Here is a 22,500-nt window from a genome sequence, read left to right on the forward strand (position 1 = left end):
TCTCTCTCTCTCTCTCTCTCTCTCTTACCCTCACCTGTCTCCCCATCTCTTTTTCTGTTGCTGTCTCTTTTACTTTCACACACACACACACACACACACACACACACACACATACATGAACCTCGTTGGGTCTACAGACATGCACCATTGAATGTCCAGGAGGGGTTTTTTTTAGATTTTTTTTTTATTCATGGAGAAGTGACCTCGTTGGGTTTACAGACAGGCAGCATAAACCGAGTGGTTAAAGCGTTGGACTGTCAATCTGAGGTCCCGGGTTCGAATCTCGGTGGCGCCTGGTGGGTAAAGGGTGGAGATATTTTCGATCTCCCAGGTCAACATATGTGCAGACCTGCCAGTGCCTGAACCCCCTTCATGTGTATACGCACGCAGAAGATCAAATACGCACGTTAAAGATCCTGTTATCCATGTCAGCGTTCGGTGGGTTGTGGAAACAAGAACATACCCAGCATGCACACCCCCGAAAACGGAGTATGGCTGCCTACATGGCGGGGTAAATAAACAAAACGGTCGTACACGTAAAATGTTAAATGTTACATGTTTGTCTGAGTGTGTAGATGTGCGTGCCTGAAATCTGATTGAATGACACAGGAAACGAATGATGAGCGCCCAGTGGCAGCCGGCTCTACGCAGGTAGGCAGCCTGTTGTGTAAATGACTCTGTGTTTGTAAAGCGCTTAGAGCTTGGTCTATAAGTATCCATATCAATCAATCAATTAAATGTCCAGGTGCTTTTGTGTGTGTTGTTTTTTTTAATGGAGAAGTGACCTCGTTGGGTCTACAGACATGCACCATTGAATATCCATGTGGTTTTTTTTTGTGTTTCTTTTAGATTTGTTTTTTATTCAAAGAGAAGTGACCTTATTGGGTCTACAGACAGGCAGCATTAAATTTCCAGGTGTTTTTTTATTATTTTTTTTTTTTTTAATGGAGAAGTGACCTCGTTGGGTCTACAGACAGGTAGTATTGGATGGTGAAGTGTTTTAGTGAGTGTGTGTGTGAGTGAACAAGCTTGCTTTCTATATATGGAGAAGTTACCTCGTGAATGACCAAGTGGTTTTTTGTTTGTTTTTATTTTTTATATTTTTTATTGTTGTTGTTTTTCTTTACATAGACGTGGCCTCTAAGCGTGTTGGGTTACGCTGCTGGTCAGGCATCTGCTTGGCAGATGTGGTGTAGCGTATATGGATTTGTCCGAATGCAGTGACGCCTCCTTGAGTAGTTAACTGAACTGAACTGAGCTGGACATCATTGAGGTCCATAGACAGGTCGCACTGAATGACCAAGTGTTTGTTACTTATGGAGAAGTGATCTCGTTGGGTCCACATATAGGCACCATTGCATGACCAAGTGTGTGTTTGTCGTGGAGAAGTGACCTGATTTTGACAGACCACATGCAGCACTGAATGACCATGCATTTTTTTTTTCTAGTGAAGTGAACTCGTTAGATCCACAGACAGATAGCATTGAATGATGTTTAGCTTATGTTATGTGGAGAAGTGACCTGATTAAAGCAAAACCACAGGCAGCATTGAATGACCATGTGTGTTTTTTTTACGTGGAGAGGTAACCTGATTAGGATCACAGGTAGGCAGGACTGAATGATCATGCGTTTGTTTTACGTGGAAGGGATGTTTTTGTGGGGTTTTGGTTTTACTTTTTGTCACAACATACTTATCTCTAAGATATTCGGACTGCTTTCCCATGAGTAAGTGCAAGGCTTCAGTACAGCGCCACCCCTTTCTTTCCCTGTGTCTTTCTGCGTGTGTATTTGCTTTACAATCAAAGTGTGCTTTTCCTACAAAAAATTCCCATGGACAAACCTTTTGTCACCCCTCAAAAGCGGAGTATGGCTGCCTTCATGGCGGGGTAAAAACGGTCATACACGTAAAAGGCCACTCGTGTTCCTACGAGTGAATATGGGAGTTGCAGCCCACGAACGAAGAAGAAGAAGAAGAAACGTTTTGTCGATTTTATTTATTATCTTACGTGTGGGAACTTGATTTATCATCACATCCGAATGACTAGCACCCTGATCACCGCTCAAGGTGTCGTAGAAGAGGGAGTAAAAAAATCACGGTCCATGTATGGGGGACTCGAACCCCTGGACGCTTGCTTCCAATTAACCTGATGAGGACCAGCTACCTCGTAACAAGAACGGCCTTTCAAAAAAAACACACACACAAAAAAAAAAAAAAAAAAAAAAAAAAAAAACAGGAGAGGGTGGGGGTAGTCATTGGCTCTGACGTCATCCATTCACCAAGACAGAAGGATAAGGGGAGCTCATCATTCTCTCCTCCTTCCTGCTAAGTGACGTCCCTTCCTTCACCACCCGCTTCCCACAGGATCATCTGCTTTGGCCTGCAGCTGACCCAGTTATCCTTTCTACTTATTGATTGAAAGGGAAAAAAAATGTGATTCATTTCCATTGCAGGAGAAAGATTTAGATCTTTCTCTCTGTCAGTCTCTCTCTGTCTCCCTGTCTGTCTCTCTTTCTGTCTCTTTTTTTTCCTCTTCCTCTCTCTTTCTGTGCTTTTCGGTACATGCAGCCAATTTGTTTTATTGTTAGAAAAGAAATAGTAGATTTGGATGATGGATTGAGGGAAGAGACTTGATTGATAGTGTGTGTGTGTGTGTGTGTGTGTGTGTGTGTGTGTGTGTGCGCCCGCGTGTGTGTGCGCATATGTGTGTGTGTGTGTGTGTGTGTGTGTGTGCGTATGCACCCACGCGCGCGTATGTGCGTGTATATATATATATATATATATATATATATATATATATATATATATATATATATATATATATATGTATGTGTGTGTGTGTGTGTGTGTGTGTGTGTGTGTGTGTGTGTTCTGTTTTTCTCTTCCTCTTTTTTCCTCAAACCTTTCTGTGCTTAACCCTCTTTTCACCCGCAGTGTCGTATACTAAAACCCGATTTTTTTTATGAATAACACATGATTACCTTTCACTCCTAAATAAAAAGGATTTCCCCCATACATCATGTTCATTAAATATGATGTGAAGACATTTAATTAGATGATGACGATGATAATTATTATTGTTAGTAGTTGTAGTAGTAGTTGTAGGAGGAGGAGGAGGAGGAATTTTGTAATTGTTGTTGTAATAGCAACAACGATTATAATAACCAAATATCAGTTCAGCAGTAAACCCAGTACAACAGCCCATACCCCATCATCCAGGCACATCTTCACAACCAGTGTTTCACAAAGTGTCAACGTTGCCCATCCCGTTTAGAGACAGCTGCTGTAGTATCTGCTCAGTGGTAACGTTTTGTTTTCACTTATTTTCATTTTGACTTGCCTCAACATTTTTATCCCTTCCAGATTTTGCATTTTTTCACGATCGTCCCCCCCCCCCCCCCACCCCCCATCCCCCCTCACGATTTCTCTCAAAGTAAAAGAGTGGGATTGCCAGAAAGCGTGGACTAACAACCTCTCTCTCTCTCCCTCCCTCTCTTTTTTCTTTTCTTTCAGTGTAATCCGTTTGTTTCTCTCTATTTATTTATGTATTTATCTATTCATTCATTGGGGAAGAAGACAAAAATAACTGCAGGATTCTTCAAAGACAAAAAACTAAAGTTTATAAAAAACCTTTTTGGTGGTAGATGAATCATCTTTGTTCAGTGGGATACGACATTTCGAACCATAGGCTCGTTGTAAAAGTGATGAGAAGAGGACAGTGTGAATAGGAAAGCCTATCTGAGAAAAGGATAATGACATCTCACTACTTTCTGTTTTGATGGACCATGCACACTAAAACACTTGCTGATCACCATTCAGTGCAATACACACACACACACACACACACACACACACACACACACAACGGGCAATATGGTTCGAAACGTCGTATCCCACTGAACAAAGAGGATTCATCAAAAAGGTTTTTTTTATCAACTTTAGTTTTTTGTCTGTTCATTCATTCATTTATTTATTTGTGCATTTATTTATCCATTAATTCAATGATATATCCATTATGCCCCCTTTTTTTCTCAAGGCCTGGCTAAGCGCGTTGGGTTACGCTGCTGGTCAGGCATCTGCTTAGCAGATGTGGTGTAGAGAGTATGGATTTGTCCGAACGCAGTGACGCTTCCTTGAACTTACACCCCCTACGTCTCCCTAATTCTTATGTCAGACTTACTCAGTGAGACATTGAAAGAAAGCCCTCCACTGCTCTTTGCTGTGGTGTAACATCATGGGACTTCTTCTTCTTCTTCCGCGTTCACTCGTATGCACACGAGTGGGCTTATACGTGTATGACCGTTTTTACCCCGCCATGTAGGCAGCCATACTCCGTTTTCGGGGGTGTGCATGCTGGGTATGTTCTTGTTTCCATAACCCACCGAACGCTGACATGGATTACAGGATCTTTAACGTACGTATTTGATCTTCTGCTTGCATATACACACGAAGGGGGTTCAGACACTAGCAGGTCTGCACATATGTGACTGAGATCGTAAAAATCTCCACCCTTTACCCACCAGGCGCCGTCACCGTGATTCGAACCCGGGACCCTCAGATTGACAGTCCAACGCTTTAACCACTCGGCTATTGCGCCATCATGGGACGTACACCTCTCTCCCCTAGCACGAGCCTATCCTTTCAGCGAGAAGTTTGAGAAGAGTTTAGTTAGAATGGTCCCAATTTTATGGAATCTATCCGTGCAGTAAAGAACGTTCTTGACGATAAGCTAACTTTGTGTTGCTAAGTTCTCTCATGCAACCCACCATTGCAACGTTTTGTTGCAGTGTTTATCCAGTAGTGTTTTCATACTGTTTGGCTGAGAGGATTTGGGGTTAAGAACATCGTGATATGTTTCATATTTATAAAAAAAAAAAAAAAAAAAATAAAATAAAATGAATAAAACAAAATTGCTTTCGAGCTATAGGGGAAAGGTTTCGGGGAGAGCAGGACAATTATTTGACATTCTCTCGTTTTTTTTTATTTTTATTTTTTTTAGTGTGTGTGTGTGTGTGTGTGTGTGTGTGTGTGTGTGTGTGTGTGTGTGTGTGTGTGTGTGTGTTTGTACCATGGATGAGCACTGATTAGGTTTGATATGTGGAGAAATCATCATGAATTTCTTGTTGATTTGGGTGGTTAGGATGGATGTGCTTTGATGCTTTGGTGGTTCAGTATCTCTCTCTCTCTCTCTCTCTCTCTCTCTTGCCACTAAGTTATTTCCAGCCAGAACTAGCAAAATATGTATATGAGTGCTTACAAGTTCGCAATCTATGTCTTGTGGAATATCCCGCATGTGCTCACAACTTGTTGTTTTGACTTTAATTTGTTTGTTGTGGTTAAATTTTCGTGTCCAGAATTTCTCTGATGGGTTTTACGACAATTAAATGAGTTCTGAGTTCACTCTCTCTCTCTCTCTGCAAAACGTCCAACAGAGAAAGAGATCAGTGTGAGTGATATTCTCCGGCTCACACACAAAACGTCAAATGGAGAGAGAGATTAGCGAGAGTGAGGTTCTGTGTCAGGTCTGCCATGGTGATGGTTCAGTTGTTTTTTTGTTTGCTTTTTTTTGGGGGGTGGGGGGGGGGGGGGGGGGGGGCAGGCTGGGAATTGGCTGACCTGATTCATTTCCAATTTTAAACAACGTTTCTACACATATCGAAGGGGAATCTAAACTTTATTCCATCATCACCATCGTCATCCCCGTCCCCATCATCATAAGATAGATAGGCATCCGTCAGTCAGTCCCGGGAGACTATTAAATTGCGTTCTGGGTGTTGATGGAGACAGCGTCGGGTGTAGCTGGACAATACAGCAGTGACAGTTCCCCCCCCCCCCCCCCCTCCCACACACACTGCGCACAGGTGAAAGTCTGGCTCTGGTCGGTCTGTCTGGCTTCAGGTCTTTCTCCCGAGTCTCTTTGTCTCGGAACGCTGGGCAAACAAACGTCTCTTCAAACTGGGAGATGCCTTTCTGCACCGTCTGTCTCGCACTGGAAGGATGTGGAACCGAACACTGCTGGGTGTGGGGATGTTTCCGACCGTGGACCGTGGCTCTTACTGGAGATAAGAGTGATATTTGGGAGGGTGTGCAGACCCACTTTCGTCCAACTTTCGTCCGGACTCCCCGGTTATTCATAGTGAGAACTGCGTGTGTATGCATTTTTTTTTCCCAAGTCACCCAAAAGCAAAAAATTTCGTCGTGGAAATTGCTATTTTGACGAAAGGATTTTGAACATTTTCGGTGACTATTTTTTGCAAATTTACAAGGTATTTGGTTTTGTAATTACTTCCATTATTTGCTTTCGTGTTCCATTTTTACTTTGAGTTGTTTTGTTGTTTTTTTGTTTTGTTTTTTTTGTCATTTTTCTGCCATTACGTATTCGAACTGATTCATTTATACACTCTGCCGAAAAGTTGTCCGAACAAAGGCAGTGCACACCCAGAGAATCCAGTTAGGGTTGTGGGCTGCGCATGTTGTCATATGACCCCACTACTCGTCACGAAAGTAGGCTGCATACCCTCCCTATTGGCTTATAATGGTGGGCGGCGACTGCACAGTCAGGGACAACTGCTTCTCGGATGCGTCTTTGGGAGTGTTGCTTCTCATTAATGCGTGTGAGTGTATATTCTGACCAACGCTACAGAGGTCTGTTTATCTCGAGTATGGTTGATGCTGGGGTGCATTATGAAAAGAAGTGTAGAGCAATAGCCTCGAAACATATTCCCAAAAGTAAATACACCTCCCTAGCATCTTCATCATCATCATCAGTCATCATTCAGATTCAAGTTGTTAGGTTATCTTTTTTCTTAAATGCCTCGATTCATGTGGCCTTTCACGCTGAACTCTACAGTGGTTTTGGCATACTTTGTAATGAGTTCCTATCAGCGCGTGTCGTTACTGTTGTTTGTGTGTGAGGGCGTGAGGTGGGGTGGATGTGTTCCTGTCGATGGATGGGCATGGTGACGAAGAGGAGCTCGCTCAGTCTGGCTCCACAAATAAACGATTGTCATCGTCGGTAGGGGACTTGAGAGGTGGTGTCCTGCGTACACTGAAATTCCGGGCAGGCACAGCCAGCATCGCAATGATTCAGCAGCAGATCAGGCGGGGTCTCCTCTGGTGTGTGGCCTCCTGACGACCTAACAACGATAGCTCTCCATTGACTGCCGGCGCTGGGACTGCGGCAGACGTGGCTGTTGTGGCGGGAACTCGGGATGGTTGATGTGGGGGTATTGCGTTGAACGTGCGCGGATATGTGGCAGAGATGAAATATAAAACGCAATGCCTGAAGTTTTGTGGGGTTTTTTTTCTGTTTTTCCCCTACTGCTATGTCATAGACCTGGGAATTTTTCACCCCTAGGTGATTGTTTCTTTCCTTTCTTTCGTTCTTTCTTTCTTTTTGTTTGTTTCTCTATTAATCTACCTTTCTATATATCTTTTTGACATATTCATTTATTGTTGTTCATTCCGTCTGACTTCACTCTTTATCTCCTTCTTTTCCCTCCGTCTCCTTTTTTCACGTTCACTTTCTATCATTTTCTCCTCCTTTCTTAAGAATCCAGGCCGACGAACATTGTGCTACATAGACAGCACGCTGGTTGCAGCAACAACAAAGAAAACCGGCGTCAGATGATTGATCATCGTTCTTCTCTTCCGGTCTTTGTTGCTTTGTGGCGACGCTGCCATTACCGGCGTTTCACGTGCTGTGAAACTATCAGCTCCGCCAGACTGACTGATTCCGTACAGCACGAGTGGATGACCACGCTCAAAGAAAATCAAAAACCTAAAAGGCAGTGGGCGGGGTGGGGTAGGGGGGAGGGGGGGGGGGTAGATTTCGAGGGGAGGGGATGGGGGCGTCAGAACTCATGTTGGCAAGAACTGACAAGTAATCATGTGGGTCATTAAAGGCTTAAAAAGCTGTCCGAAAATACTGCACGGAGACTGGATGGAGGCGATTTCCTGACGTTGCCCCCCCCCCCCCACCCCCACCCCCCGAGGACCCCCACCGGTTTCAGGGGGTGGAGTGGGGTGAGGGTGGAGGGGGCCAGGACAAAACTGGACACAAGTTATCGGTTGTGACTGCACTGCTGGTGGGTGAAGGGTGGAGATTTTTACGATCTCCCAGGTCAACGTATGTGCAGACCTGCTAGTGCCTGAACCCCCTTCGTGTGTATACGCAAGCAGAAGATCAAATACGAACGTTAAAGATCCTGTAATCCATGTCAGCGTTCGGTGGGTTATGGAAACAAGAACATACCCAGCATGCACACCCCCGAAAACGGAGTATGGCTGCCTTCATGGCGGGGTAAAAACGGTCGTACACGTAAAAGCCCACTCGTATGCATACGAGTGAACGTGGGAGTTGCAGCCCACGAACGTAGAAGAAGAAGAAGAAGGTTGTGACTGCACGACGTCGACGTAAAACGGTAAGAGGTAGACTGAAAGAATTTTGATTAAAGTCGACTTTCATGCGATAAAAGAGTCGGCGTATCGAGCCACAGGCTCTTCTTCAGGCAAATGAAATGAATGAGTGGATTGAGTGAGTCGCTGTTTCAGTTTCTCAAGGAGGCGTCACTGCGTTCGGACAAATCCATATACGCTGCACCACATCTGATAAACAGAAGCCTGACCAGTAGCATAACCCAATGCGCTTAGTCAGACCATGAGTGTATACCGATATCTTGTGTAACTAACAGAGTGGATTTTTGTCTACAAAATCTTGCCAGTGGACAACCGCTTTATTGCCGTGGGTTCTGTTTCAGTGCGCGAACTGCACACCGGATTGTCTTGTCCGACTGACTACAAGCTCAGTTTGTTTTTTTCCAGTCAAACTTGGGAGAAAAGGCGAGAGCGGGAATAGAACCCAGGTAGACTGTTCACAGCAAACACACACACACACACACACACACACACACACACACACAATCTATATGTCTATTTATTTAATTAGCTATCTTTTTTTTAAAAGCCTATTTTGCGTCTAGGACGAGAAAAATCTTATCCTACAAAATTTTGTAAATTGCGAATGATCATGTGCATGTTCATGGTCATTTCCTTTTACCCTCTGATGAAATGTTGACAAGAAATGTTCACCACCAAAGGTATGCTCTTGGTGCATGAGTGTGGCATACATTTTTCTTCTGGTGTTTTTGTTGCTGTTGTTGTTGTTGTTGTTGTTTTCGGTTTCTGTAGAACCGATGCTTACATTTTCTTCAGCCCTGATATTGGCGCTGTGTAGTCGGGCTAAGCTGTCATCGATAAAAGTTCTAGGCCAAAGGTAGATAAATCTAACGCCTGCAAAGTGCAGACAGTGAGTGCCCCTGTCTCCAGAATGAGAGAGGAGGGTTCATGCCTTCATTCAGAGAGCATATCGTAGTTTCTCTCGCTCAGACAGAAAATCAAAGATGCTCCACACGGTCCGGGACTTCTCGAGAGGAGAACGTTCAACTGGTGAAAGAAGAGGCAATTACTGCGCCTGGCTTAGGTGTGGCTGTCGAAAAAATGTGTCGACACCCGTGTCTTCAATGAAGACAGATATCGACGGGAAGAGTTCGGATGAACAAGTGGTCAGGATTAAACGAACAGTCAAAGGAACAGAGACAGGCATATAGAGCGGCAATCTCTCTCTCTCTCTCTCTCTCTCTCTCACACACACACACACACACACACACACAAATACAAACACACACACACACACACCTACAGACACGCACACACCCACACACAGACACGCACACACACAGAGACACAATACACACACACATAACAGAGAGAGAGAGAGAGAGATAAGAAGGGGTAAGAGAAGGAGGAAGAAGAAAATACAGCCTTCCTCTTCAAACGAATTCATGAACGACTTAAAAAGAAAACGAAAGGAAATACAAACAAGTTTCAGAACTGACACCCCATGAACCATTCACCACAATTATCGACCTACACCGAGATGTCGACAGAACGACAGTCTGTATTGCGCAGAAAGAGAGAAGTGATTGTAACCAGCGCTGACCTCTACAGCTTTGCACCACGCTGCAGTGGACAGCCAAAGAGAGGCAACACTCAGGAAGAAGTTGCGCCCAACCTGAAAACATCCACCTCAGACGGCACCTTTCAGCTGCACTGCACATGAAAGCCGTTTTCAGCACAGCTGGCTGAGTGTGACGAGACAGGGTTGGGGGGTGGGGATGTTCTGTGGGTAATTTGAGGCTGTTAACCCCTGCTTCACTGATGCCGATGGGCCGATGCCGTCAGGCCGGCTTGGCCAGGCTGCAGGGTGGAGCGACAGGAGGGAAAGGTGCCAGACGTTTTACAGTGAACCACGCACTTTTTTTTTTTTTTTTTTTTTTTTTTTTGCATTTGTATTTGCTTTTCTTTTCTCATTCAATACAATGGTTCATTATGTCTTCAATGACCTGACAAAAGCCTTTGACACTTTTGAACAGTCTCAGAACGCATCAAATGCCCACAGAAATTTGTCAAGATCGTCCAGCCCTTTTTACGAAGGCATGGCTGGCCAGGTCGTATCCGATGGGGATGTGACAGAAGCTCTTGAAATAAGCAATGGTGTGAAGCAAGGCAATTCCCAAGCCCCGGTTCTCTTCAACAGCTTCACGTGAATGTTGTTTCATGCTGTCCAGGGTGTTGAGAAACGTGTGCACATCTGATACCATGTGGATAGCTCCCTCTATAACTTTCATCGCTTCACTGACAAAACGAAATGTCTCCGCGATCTCTTCCAGGAAGCCCTCTTCACTGATAATGTATTCTCGTGGCCAAAAAGGACTCTTCTCTCACACAGAGGCTTCAAAACTGTTTGGTCTGACAGTCGATATAAGCAGGACCAACGTATTTCACCAACAGGTCATACCCGCTCTACGCGGTTGATGGACAAGATACGGGACTGCGACCAGTGAACCCTGTCTTTCTGGTGGGCTGACCAGCGGATGGGGGCCGGTCAATGTTGCTAACGCCTCTTTCCTGTGTTTCCATACTCGGCCGCGTTGATGGTAGAGACCCGCTCGACGCGGCTGAGGGACCGTGTGATCTCCGAACTCGGCCGCGTCGATGGTCTCGGAGCAGCGCCGACTTTCCCTCCTCGTCAGCTTTGGCGGCCTACGCGTCCCGCTTCGTGTATGGCTGCCAATGGGTGTCAACGGGTTCGGGCCGCTATTCCCTCGTGGTCTTGCGCGGGGTTTGCAAACATCGCCGAACGACTGCGGGGAGGGTTGGGGCGGATGGCGACTCGTGGCTTTGTCGCTCCCCTCGTTGGTTGTAGTCAGCAGTCGTGGGGCGTGTGGGTCGTCGATGGAGAATGAGGACTGGCTGCCCGGTGGTAGAAGAACTGTTCACCAGATTCCTCCAGTCTGTCGGCTGCATGTCAAAAGCTTCTGCAAATGGCTGATAACAGAACAGCCACCACTAGTGCCCTGAACAAAGCCACCACACCGGGATCATGACAGCACTCTCCAGCAGTCTGACCTCCCGGGTCATAGGTCATAGGTTCTCCGTGCCGTTCGTTTGACCTGGCCTGACGTCATCTGCCATGACCATAGCAACGGTGTGGGACAGCTAGAATATCGAATTTCCCCCATCTTTCCACGACGGGGGAGCTCCAGTTTCAGTTTCAAGGAGGCGTCAGTGTGTGCGGACTGTTTCATACACGCTGCACCACATCTAATTAAAAGCATTTTTAGAAAAAAAAGAGTTGATGCGCGACCTACTTATAAACCCGAAGATAAGGCCTTGTGAGCCTATCGTAGTTTAGCCAAAGCATTCACACAAACGGGAGGATGGTGGTTGTAACCACAGACTTAAATTAGATGGATAGCTCACTGGCCAGGACAGCTGATGCCAACTGGACGCCATACTGAGACTAGTATCCGGCTGTCAGTCCGTTGAGAAGTCCTGTGCTAACTGGTGGTAGTTTCTGAACTGTTACCTTGTATATTCGATGAAATCGTGTTATCCTTGCCCCCACGACATGTCAAATGTATCTTGATTGATATCTGCTAATGGTTTATTTACAAAGTTATTACAGGAGAACAGTGCAGTGACACATAGCGCAAACTTGCTGTGGAGGCACACACACACACACGAATGTCAGCTTAACTGACGCCGCGAGCAAGTGAAAGCTTGCCGTGAAGCAGTCATCGTGGCCAGTGAGCGCTCGACTCAGATGGGCACTGTGGGCTTGACGTCTAAAGACTGGTCGGCTACAGATATGAAGCTACCGCCTCCTTTACTCTTCATCATGTACACCAAACCTCTTCATAAACTCATCCAAAGTCACTTTATTTCCAATCAGTCTTTCGCAGATGACACACAACTTTATAGAACATGTCACCCTACAGAAATATGTCAAACCATACAGAATTTACAGTCATGCATCACAGATGTAAGATCATGGATGACAGATCACAAACTCAAACTAAATGATAATAAGACAGAGGCACTTCTCATTCACTCAAATCACTCATTTTCTGACTTGCCTACGCCTCCATCTATCCTGGTCCCTACCTCAGACATACCTTTCTCAGCATCTACGCACAATTTAGGTTACATGCTTTCTGATGACACAACACTTGACACACACATCAACCACATTTGTAGGTCAGCATATACATCACTCCGACAAATCGGCTCCATTCGGCAATACCTAACTCTCAGTCTATCCTGATCTTTCCCAGAAAAATACAATCATTATTTATGTTGTGTTTCATGTAGTTTGCATTGTGTTTCTGATAGTTATGTTATTTTAATTGTTTGTGTTTAATTTTGGTGTAAAATACTGTTGCTGTTATATAATATCATCCATGCCCCAAAAGTGGTCATAGGATTAAATATTCTTGATTCTTGATTCTCTTGTGTGTGTGTATGCTGGAGCGAGCGCACTCTGTGTGTGTGTGTGTGTGTGTGTGTGTGATTTATGTGTGTGTGCGTGTACTTTTGTTTGTGTATAAGATTATGTGTGCGTGCGTGCGTGCAAGCGTGTGTGGTGTGTGTGTGTGTGTGTGTGTGTGTGTGTGTGTGTGTGTGTGCGTGCGTGCGTGTGTGTGCGTGCGTGCGTGTTTGTGCGTGAGTCCATACATGCATGTCTCCCTCTGTTTTCGCGCGTGTGTGTGTGCGCGCGCGCGTATGTGTGTGGGAGGCGCGGGGTTGTGGGGGTGGGTGGGGGGGGGGAGAAACCGACTCTCTGTCTGTGTGTGTGTGTGTGTGTGTGTGTGTGTGTGTGTGTGTGTGTTTCCTGTTTGTCTGTGCACACACATATGTCTTTATTGACATTACGTTCACGACAGAGAGAGAGAGAGATTTCATCGTTCATTTTTCTTCTTTCCTTTGCCTTAATCTATTTCCCTGCTCGTGTCTTTCTTTTATCCTTTCTTCACGTGTCTGTCCCTAATCTGGTTATTAGGAAACCTGCTGTCTCCCCGACGACTCCACCAAAGAAGGGACTTAACACTTCATAAGCCATCCGATTAAAAACAGACTCTTCGTCTGGTCGCTTCTGCCGTGTAATTCAGTTTAAGCTGAAAATACGTTCTTCTTTCTTTGCTTCTTGCGAACGCGCGCGCGCGCGCGCGCACGCACACACACACACACACACACACACACACACACACACACACACACACACACACACACACACACACACACACACACACACACACACACACACACACACACACACACACACACTTTGACAGTCAGTTTCACACATACCATGAGCGAAACAGCCACCAAATTCGACGACAAAGGGCAAGTGTGTAGGAAGACTGAAGCCCCGATTACAGGCAGGCAGGAAAGGATCAGGAATTCAGCAATGGCGGCTACAGAATAGCGGATCATTCCGTGAAGCCGACAGTCCACAAATAAGAGAAAGTTCCTTTGCCAAAGAAGACTTCGTGTTGACTTTGGGGTCTTATTTGAGAGTGCGGAGTTCTATGGGTGATGGGCACTGTGGACTTGGTGTCTGAAGACTGGCCGGATCTATCAGATGCTGAGGGATTTCTCCGGTCGGATCATTGTGGAACACTGTAAAAGGTCTTGTCCTTCAATGAGTGACGTGCAGCCAGAAGAAAGTTTTTGCTGTTCGTTTAGTCGTGGTCTCTTCCTCGCAAATAGGTGCTGTGGGATTTTCAGAAACTTTGTATTTGTTTCTGTATTTATTGGAGGTAGGGGCGGGGGGTGTTGGTCAAACATGTATATTACAATGAATTACTTATTGGGCTCTGAGTAAAATGACCGGCTAGCTTCCAGGCAAAAAGTGTTGAAGCAGAGAATAATTTCCAAAATGTACTAACATTTTGACTGTGAAAAGATGTATATATATATTTTTTTTGATAACCTACTCTGTATACAGTCAAGTAAAATACGTTGAAGTGTCAAAAATATTCATTGCACACACGTTTGACTTGGACAGCTAACAAACTGAAAAAGGTTCAAAGAAGTGGTGGTGGTGGGGAGGGATTCCCAAATACATTGATGTTTGACAAATAGCGCACGTTTCTGACAAAGACCAGTATCAAGAACGTTGAATAGCACTTTGAACTTTTTCTGCCTCGTATTTTGTGTGTCTGTCAGCATGTTCATCACATGTATTTTCACACAGAGAAGGAGGTAAACAGAAGTTTATAACACTCCCTATCAATCCAGTACAAGGAATTACATTACATATTTGATTTAAAATATGAGATCCGAGTTTTTATCATCATGACTTTATGTTAATGACTGTATAATAGACAGAGAATCAACGGCCACAGAAAACAGAATATCAGTTATGGTAAGCGATGGATTTCCCACTCCGAAAATACCCCAAGCAGCCTGTTGGAAAAAAATCGAGGAACCCTAACCTGAATTATATGATTTAGCATGTTTTAAAGATGAGATTGCACAAACAGAACCTCTGTTTGTATCACGTGTGTCAGAACCATCGATGTCTATTTTAGTTAGAGAATAGATGTAGCAAGTTTATGATATACGTGTGAAATGTGCCTACGAACTTATGCTAATATTTACATACTTTTTTTCATGTTATAATATTGAATGTCAAAATGTAACCATAACTAACTCCCAATACGGAACCGATGACGGTGTTATTTTAGGGGGCAACGTTTTGTGGGTTTCACCAGAAGAGAGGACAGAGGAGATTTAGCCAGAGATGTATATATACCTTTTGTAGGCCACCTATATAGGACGCCAAGAAAAAAAAAAACAGAAAAACACAAACCGTGCCAACACTACAACAGAGGCTAAATAAAGTACACGCAGCTTCCCGAGTGGAATGTATGGCGATCTCCAAATGTCCCGCCTTTGTCTGGAATCAAGTGTCTGCCTTTGTCTTGAGACGTGTGGGTGACGGTTGAGGGTGGCATGAAGCTGTACCCAACTAACAAACCGCCGTCGTCAGTAGAACACACACACACAGGAAGAGGGTGTTTCCTGGAGAGGGCAGGGTTGGGAGTGTGAGGTGGGTGGGGTGGGTGGGTGGGTGTGTGGGGCGTGGGTGGAGTCTGAGGAGCGTGGGTTCTTCAGCGATGGTGATGTTGAGCTACAACTTGTTCAGGAATTATCATAGCATTCACTTTTCGCTTGTGTGTTTACTTACAGCGTTTGTAGCTTGTATTTTTGACTGTGTACCATGTGTGCGTGTGGGGGGTTGCGGGGTGGGTGAGTGAATAATTTATTAATGTTTTGTATTTTGTGTTCATTTCTTTTTTCTTTTTGGTATTTATATATTTAAAAAAAAATTGTAATAGCTTTGGGCTTATTTTTTTTAAGATTAGGCGTAAATGCAACAAATAATAACAATGACAACAACAACAACAATAACAACAAAAAATAATAATAATAATGATGATGATGATGGTGATAATCATCATCATCATCATCATCATCATCATCATTAACGCAAACCAATGTAACACACACATATTGGCCTGTCCAGCCACACCAAACGCTACATCCATCACCAACCAGAGCGTAACTCCGTAGTCGCACAAGACTGACGGATGTTCACTCGTATGCACACGAGTGGGCTTTTACGTGTATGACCGTTTTTACCCCGCCATGTAGGCAGCCATACTCCGTTTTCGGGGGTGTGCATGCTGGGTATGTTCTTGTTTCCATAACCCACCGAACGCTGACATGGATTACAGGATCTTTAACGTGCGTATTTGATCTTCTGTTTGCATATACACACGAAGAGGGTTCAGGCACTAGCAGGTCTGCACATATGTTGACCTGGGAGATCGTAAATATCTCCACCCTTTACCCACCAGGCGCCGTCACCGTGATTCGAACCCTGGACCCTCAGATTGACAGTCCAACGCTTTAACCACTCGGCTATTGCGCCCGTCGATCCGACAAAACAAAACAAGAAAAACACAAAATACCGCAGCATGGAAACGACTGATCCCAAGCCCATGACGTCATGTGATAATGGCTAAAGGATCTCTCCCGCAGTGCAGAGCAAAAACGAACCCTGCACACCACTCCCTAAACAAGATCCTACCCCAAGCTCTTCTTGCACAAAGGACAGCTGTCGTTTTACAGTCTGGAATCTCGAGATATCAAGAAGTGATCATGATCGACCAAGTTCAGTCTTGCTGTGCTTGTGCCCCAGCGTTGATACTTCTCGTTCTCTCTCTATTGACTTCTTTCTCCACCACACGTTTATGTCTCATTTTCTTCACTTTATTCATATCTCAGCTTAGTTTTTGTTCAAAACTCATGTATGTTCACGTCTTAACTTCTAGTTATGATGACATCCGTCACATATTCAGTATGTACATGTATCAGGACAGGACTTTATATAAGATTTTTTGTTGTTGTCCTGTTCATCGATATCTGCGTTGCATTGTGACATGTTCCAAATAAAACACTGTTTAAACCAAGTGATCATGATAATGACCGTACTCGTGCCAGACATTTCCTTGCAAGCGTGAACGATCAGAAGGAGATGTTAACCATTCCATTGGCGGTGTCCAGGTGATCTGATGGTACAGGGAGGAGAGGGTAAAAGACAGACTGGGCGGCAGATAGTTGAATTGTACACATAACAGTACAGGGTAGATAGTGGTTTAAAGTAGATAATGTATGGTGCATATTGGTATTGGATAAATAATAGTCTAGAGAGTTGATTAAGACACAGAGTAGTACATGGCATATAGTGATATAGGGCACATAGTGGTATTAGGCAGATAGTGGTACGGGGCAAATATAGGGCAGACAGTGATAAATGACTTTTTTTTTTGTGGTGCATTGCAGATATCCAGAAGTCGTTTCTCCAGATGATATCAACATGCTGTGTCAGCCATAGTTATCTCCGGTGATTAAAAAAGCATCACAGAAACTGTGTGCATTCAGTATCGGTAACATTAATGCAGCAGTAGCGCATAGTGTGTTTCTATGTACATTTTGATTAAATAAAAACCTTTGATACATAATGTGCACACAAAAACACACCACGCACATATACAAACACAATAACACCCCCTCCCCTCCACACACACACACACACACACACACACACACACACACACTCACTTACTCACCCACGCACACTCGCCCTCCCTCCACCTACTACTCCCCACCCCCCACCCCCCCACACACTAACTCATCCACGCTAAAACACACACCCACACACACACACACACACACACACACACACACAAATCAACACAACACACACACACACACACAAATCAACACAACACACACACACACACACACACACACACACACACACACACACACACACACACACACACACACACTGACCTGTTTGGTGCCCAGATGTTTGACGGCGCACGGCAGGATGGCCACGTCACCTTGGCGGGCCGTGACGTCAGAGGGGCCGGGGAGGAACTTGGGAGGGGGCACGGCGTCATGGATAGAGGCCGTCAGCACTGCACACACACACACACACACACACACACACACACACAACACACAACACACACACATAACACACAAACACACACACACACACACGCAAGCACGCAAGCACACACGATCGTACACACGTACACACGCACGCACGCAAGCACGCACCACACATCGTCATATTTAGAGTTCATTCCCAATGAACATGTAAGTAAAAAAACAAAAACAATTACATACATACATATATACATACATTACATAACATTACATTACACTACATACATACATACATACATACACTGATAGATCGCATTACTCTTTTTGTAACATCCGATTTCTCTGTGTGAAATTCGGGCTGTTCTCCCCAGGAAGAGCGCGTCGCCACACTGAGAGCGCTACCCTTTTTTTTTTTTTTTTTTTTTTTGTCCTGCCCGCAATTTCATTTGTTTTCCTATCGAAGTGTGTTTTTCTGCAGAATTTTGCCGGGGACAACCCTTTTGTTGCCGTGGGTTCTTTTACGTGCGCTAAGTTCACGCTGCACGCAGGACCTCAGTTTATCGTCTCATCCGAATGATTGTGCTAGCTAGGCAGTGATAGATAGATACAGATTGCACAGATCACCCGGGTCAATTCATACAGCAGGACCCGTGCTTCAGCACGCATTCAAGTTTACCATCATTTAGTAAGTCACCGGTGGTTAGTCATCATTATTATCTTCTTTTTTTTCTTTTTGGTTTGTTTCAATGGATACTGTCATCATCATCATCATCATCACCGTCACCGTCACCGATCCCTCAGATTCCGAATCCTTTGGGGCGCCTTTGAAGCTTTGTCAACCACCTTTCTCCAGTCCTCGCGTCTCTCGGCCGCTCTCAGGGTGTCTCTCAGCTCCATGCCTGTCCACTCTCGAATGTTGTCCTCCCATCTCTTCCTTTGTCTGCCTCTTCTTCTTCCTCCACTCACTGTGCCTTGTAAGATTGTTTTAGCAAGACCAGAGGAGCGTGTGACATGACCAAACCACTTCAGTTTTCGTTGTCTGGCGAGTGTTTGAAGGTCAGTATAGGGCCCGATTTCATTGCGGATGCGTCTCTTGACTTCTTCGTTCGTGATGTGGTCTTTGTATGAGATGCCTAAGAGTCTTCGGAAGCACCTCATTTCTACAGCTCTTATTCTTCTCTCTAAGTCCGCTGTGAGATTATATTATATGCATGTGAATCATCATCATCACAGCAACAGAAATGGACAGTGCGGATCACTGAAGAGGCACTGAGACAGATTCAACCTGAACCGAAGTGCTTTGAGTTTCCTCGCTGTGTACGGGTACATCAGTGGTGAGCCTGGCTCCATCACACAACCTCTGTGTGTGTGTTACATCATCATAGGGTACGCAGCCAGAGAGGGATGACACGAGTTCTAGAAATCGTGGCCTTGTGGGTGTTTCTTCAGTGCTGGTTGGTTGACTTACTCCTTTGCTGGCGATTTGTAAGAACGCGCTCCTTTGTATACTGGGCGCTATGTTTTAACCCGGTGTTCGGTTGTCTCTGTGTCTGTGTGTCTGTGTGTCCGTGTGTCCGTGGTAAACTTTAACATTGACATTTTCTCTGCAAATACTTTGTCAGTTGACACCAAATTTGGCATGAAAATAGGAAACATTAAGTTCTTTCCAGTCATCTTGTTTAAAACAATATTGCACCTCTGAGATGGGCACAAAAAAATATAAAAAAGAAGCCTAATTATATGCAAACTGCATTTACTGTTATATTTATATTTTTTTGTATTCTCTAAACTTGGCACTTTGACCTCTTATTCTGACACAACAACAAGAGGAGTCATTATTATCATTTTTTGTTCAAACAGGAACTTCTTTTGCTAAGCATGGAATTTTTATTTATTTTGCAAACGTTTTGGTGCAGAGAGTAAAAAGGGAAATAACTCTGTAATTAATGCTAGGGGACTTAATTTATCACAAGTGAGTCTTGAAGGCCTTGCCTCTCTTGTTTGTTTATTTATTGTTGTTGTTGTTGTTGTTGATTTATAATAATTAAAAAATAACGACGAAACACAGTCTCGTGAAAATTTTGACACACGATTGTTGGGGTATTGCATAAGCACAGCTCACTGTTTCAAAGCCCTAACTTCTTTCACACTTCTTTGTTTGGCAGCAGGAGGTAAGAAAACAATACATTTTTTCTCTTGACGTAAAATGTGATCGTGGGTAGAAAATGTTGAAGTGGAAGTCTGCATTGTTCATGGAAAAAAAAGGAGCAGTGTTTTCCCACAAAACTCGCTCTGAGAATCCCATTAAAGTGTTGATGATCAATGAATGGGGAATTTTACATTAACCTGGGAGGGTTAGGGGTAATGGGGGGTTGTGATTTGGTGGGCTAAACCACGTGGATGTGGAACCAGTGCGGTGACATGACAATTCTGACGACAGGTCTGACATCAGTGCGTACAATGACATGGCAGATATGGCGTCATAAGGGTAAGGGTAACGTCAGTAAGTGCAGCGCCCTGAGAGCTGTGAAAATATGTGTGACGTCAGAATGCAATGACATGGCACATGTATGACGTCAGTGAGTGCAGCGACATGGCAGGTGTAATGACGGTGAGGGCAGCGACATGGCAGGTGTGAGGTCAGCGAGTGCAGTGACATGGCAGGTGTGACGTCAGCGAGTGCAGTGACATGGCATCTGTGACGTCAGTGAGTGCAGTGACATGACAAGAGCGAAAGAAGCTGGCAGCTCGTGGCGGGTTCAGTATGGACAGTCGTTTCCCAGCCCGCCCCCCTGCCCGCCCCCCTCCCCTCAGATCAACACAGTTATCATCATCATGCAGATCTGTAGGTACCCTTATTTTTTCGTGTGTACATTCAACCAGAAGGATCAACTACACACACACACACTTCAGGTTGCCGTGATCATTGTCAGCGTCTGGTGGGTAAAGAAAACCTGAAGACACACCTAGCGCGCAGCCACTTCGAACACGAAGTATGGTTGCCCAAAAGGCGGGTGGTAACAACGGTCATGCATGTAAAACTGTACGATAGACTCGGATCAACTGAGGAAAGTTAAAAAAAAAAAAAAAAAAAAAAAGCGACAGGATGCACACGTGTGCGCGCACGCGTGAGATTTTTTGCGCGCCAAGAATGCAAAGAATGTCAGGAAAGAAAAGTATCAACATGCAAATAGTCGTCGTCGTCGTCGCAGAATTAACTGAATTAATGGTGCGAGATCAGTCACGTTACTAGCCCAGGGTGTGCCAGACAGAGAGGAATCGTTGCCAGACGTGTGCTCAAGGACTCGAGGGGAGTCCCGTCATGGAATTTGCTCTACAATCCCCCCCCCCCCCATCCTCATCCCTGTCCTCACGCACACACACACACACACAGACCACACACACACACACACACACACACACACACACACACACACACCATGAACACACTGATGAGGGGGTAGGGGGAAGAGAAGGGAGAGAACCCGACAGGGAGGGAACTCGGCACAGTGGCGGGGGGAGTTGCTGCCCCATAGGTAAACACACACACACACACTGATGGGCCAGTTCGTGATGGGGCAAATCTCCATGACAAAGCATCACAAGGAATGGAGGGGCGAGGAGGCCACAAAACCAACACGCAGCCCTGTGCCGTCAGTGCAGTGTTTGGTAACAAACCGCTAAGTCTCCATCCACCTACGTAGCGCTTTCTGGGGGAGGGACGTCCCCAGTGTATCGATAGTTCCCCTCAAGTAGCGCAGACCTAGCTTCGAGGTGTGTGTGTGTGTGTGTGTGTGTGTGTGTGTGTGTGTGTATTCAGCAGTGTTTGACAGCAAACACACGTCACTGGAGCGGGCTGATACATTGTAATTCCCGCAACTCCAACAGTGGGGGATAGGGAGTGGCCCGAGAGAGAGAGAGAGAGAGAGAGAGAGAGAGAGCTGTGTCTCTCTCTCTTCCAATGTTGGGCAAGGTTCCTACAGGCTTCAGGGACCAAAACGTTAGGGACACTTTAGGTGCTCTTTAGGGACTTAAAAAAATCAGAAATCAGGGACGCCACACGTCACACACAAAAGGTTTGAAAATGACCAGCCCATCTGAGCATTTCCAGTTATGTTTGTGTTACTCATGTTCCGACATGTCGATTTCTTCATCGAACACAATCTACGTACATAAAGTGATATGCAGTCTTCTTTGTGTTTGGCTTTGGGAATCTTGGTCTGTCACATAGTGTGTGTGTGTGTGTGTGTGTTTAATTCAATTCTTCGTGACAGCGCGCACTCGCCACCATTGGAGGACGCTGTCTGTGCTGTGAAACAACATGGGGACCAGATCAACCAGTCCGTTCCCCTGAGGTCAACACTGAACACAGTGCTTGGGGCTTGTCATTGCATGAGGGCACAGTGCAGGGGCATGTCATTGCATGAGGGCATAGTGCAGGGGCTTGTCATTGCATGAGGGCACAGTGCAGGGGCATGTCATTGCATGAGGGCACAGTGCAGGGGGCTTGTCATTGCATGAGGGCACAGTGCAGGGGGCTTGTCATTGCATGAGGGCACAGTGCAGGGGCATGTCATTGCATGAGGGCACAGTGCAGGGGGCTTGTCATTGCATGAGGGCACAGTGCAGAG

General features: G+C 45.2%; 1 protein-coding gene across 3 annotated transcripts in view; it reads right to left on the reverse strand.

Moving 5' to 3' along the window:
* The window catches only part of LOC143282094 (zwei Ig domain protein zig-8-like), a 330,851-nt gene that overhangs the window by 77,120 nt on the left and 231,231 nt on the right, over positions 1-22,500 (reverse strand). For all 3 annotated transcript variants that reach the window (XM_076587583.1, XM_076587581.1, XM_076587582.1), the window contains one exon: positions 17,768-17,895. In XM_076587583.1, coding sequence (XP_076443698.1) covers positions 17,768-17,895 — 128 coding nt within the window. The remainder of the gene's footprint in view (positions 1-17,767; positions 17,896-22,500) is intronic.

This window comes from Babylonia areolata, chromosome 5 (genome assembly GCF_041734735.1).
Source record: "Babylonia areolata isolate BAREFJ2019XMU chromosome 5, ASM4173473v1, whole genome shotgun sequence".
Lineage (NCBI taxonomy): Eukaryota > Metazoa > Mollusca > Gastropoda > Neogastropoda > Buccinidae > Babylonia > Babylonia areolata.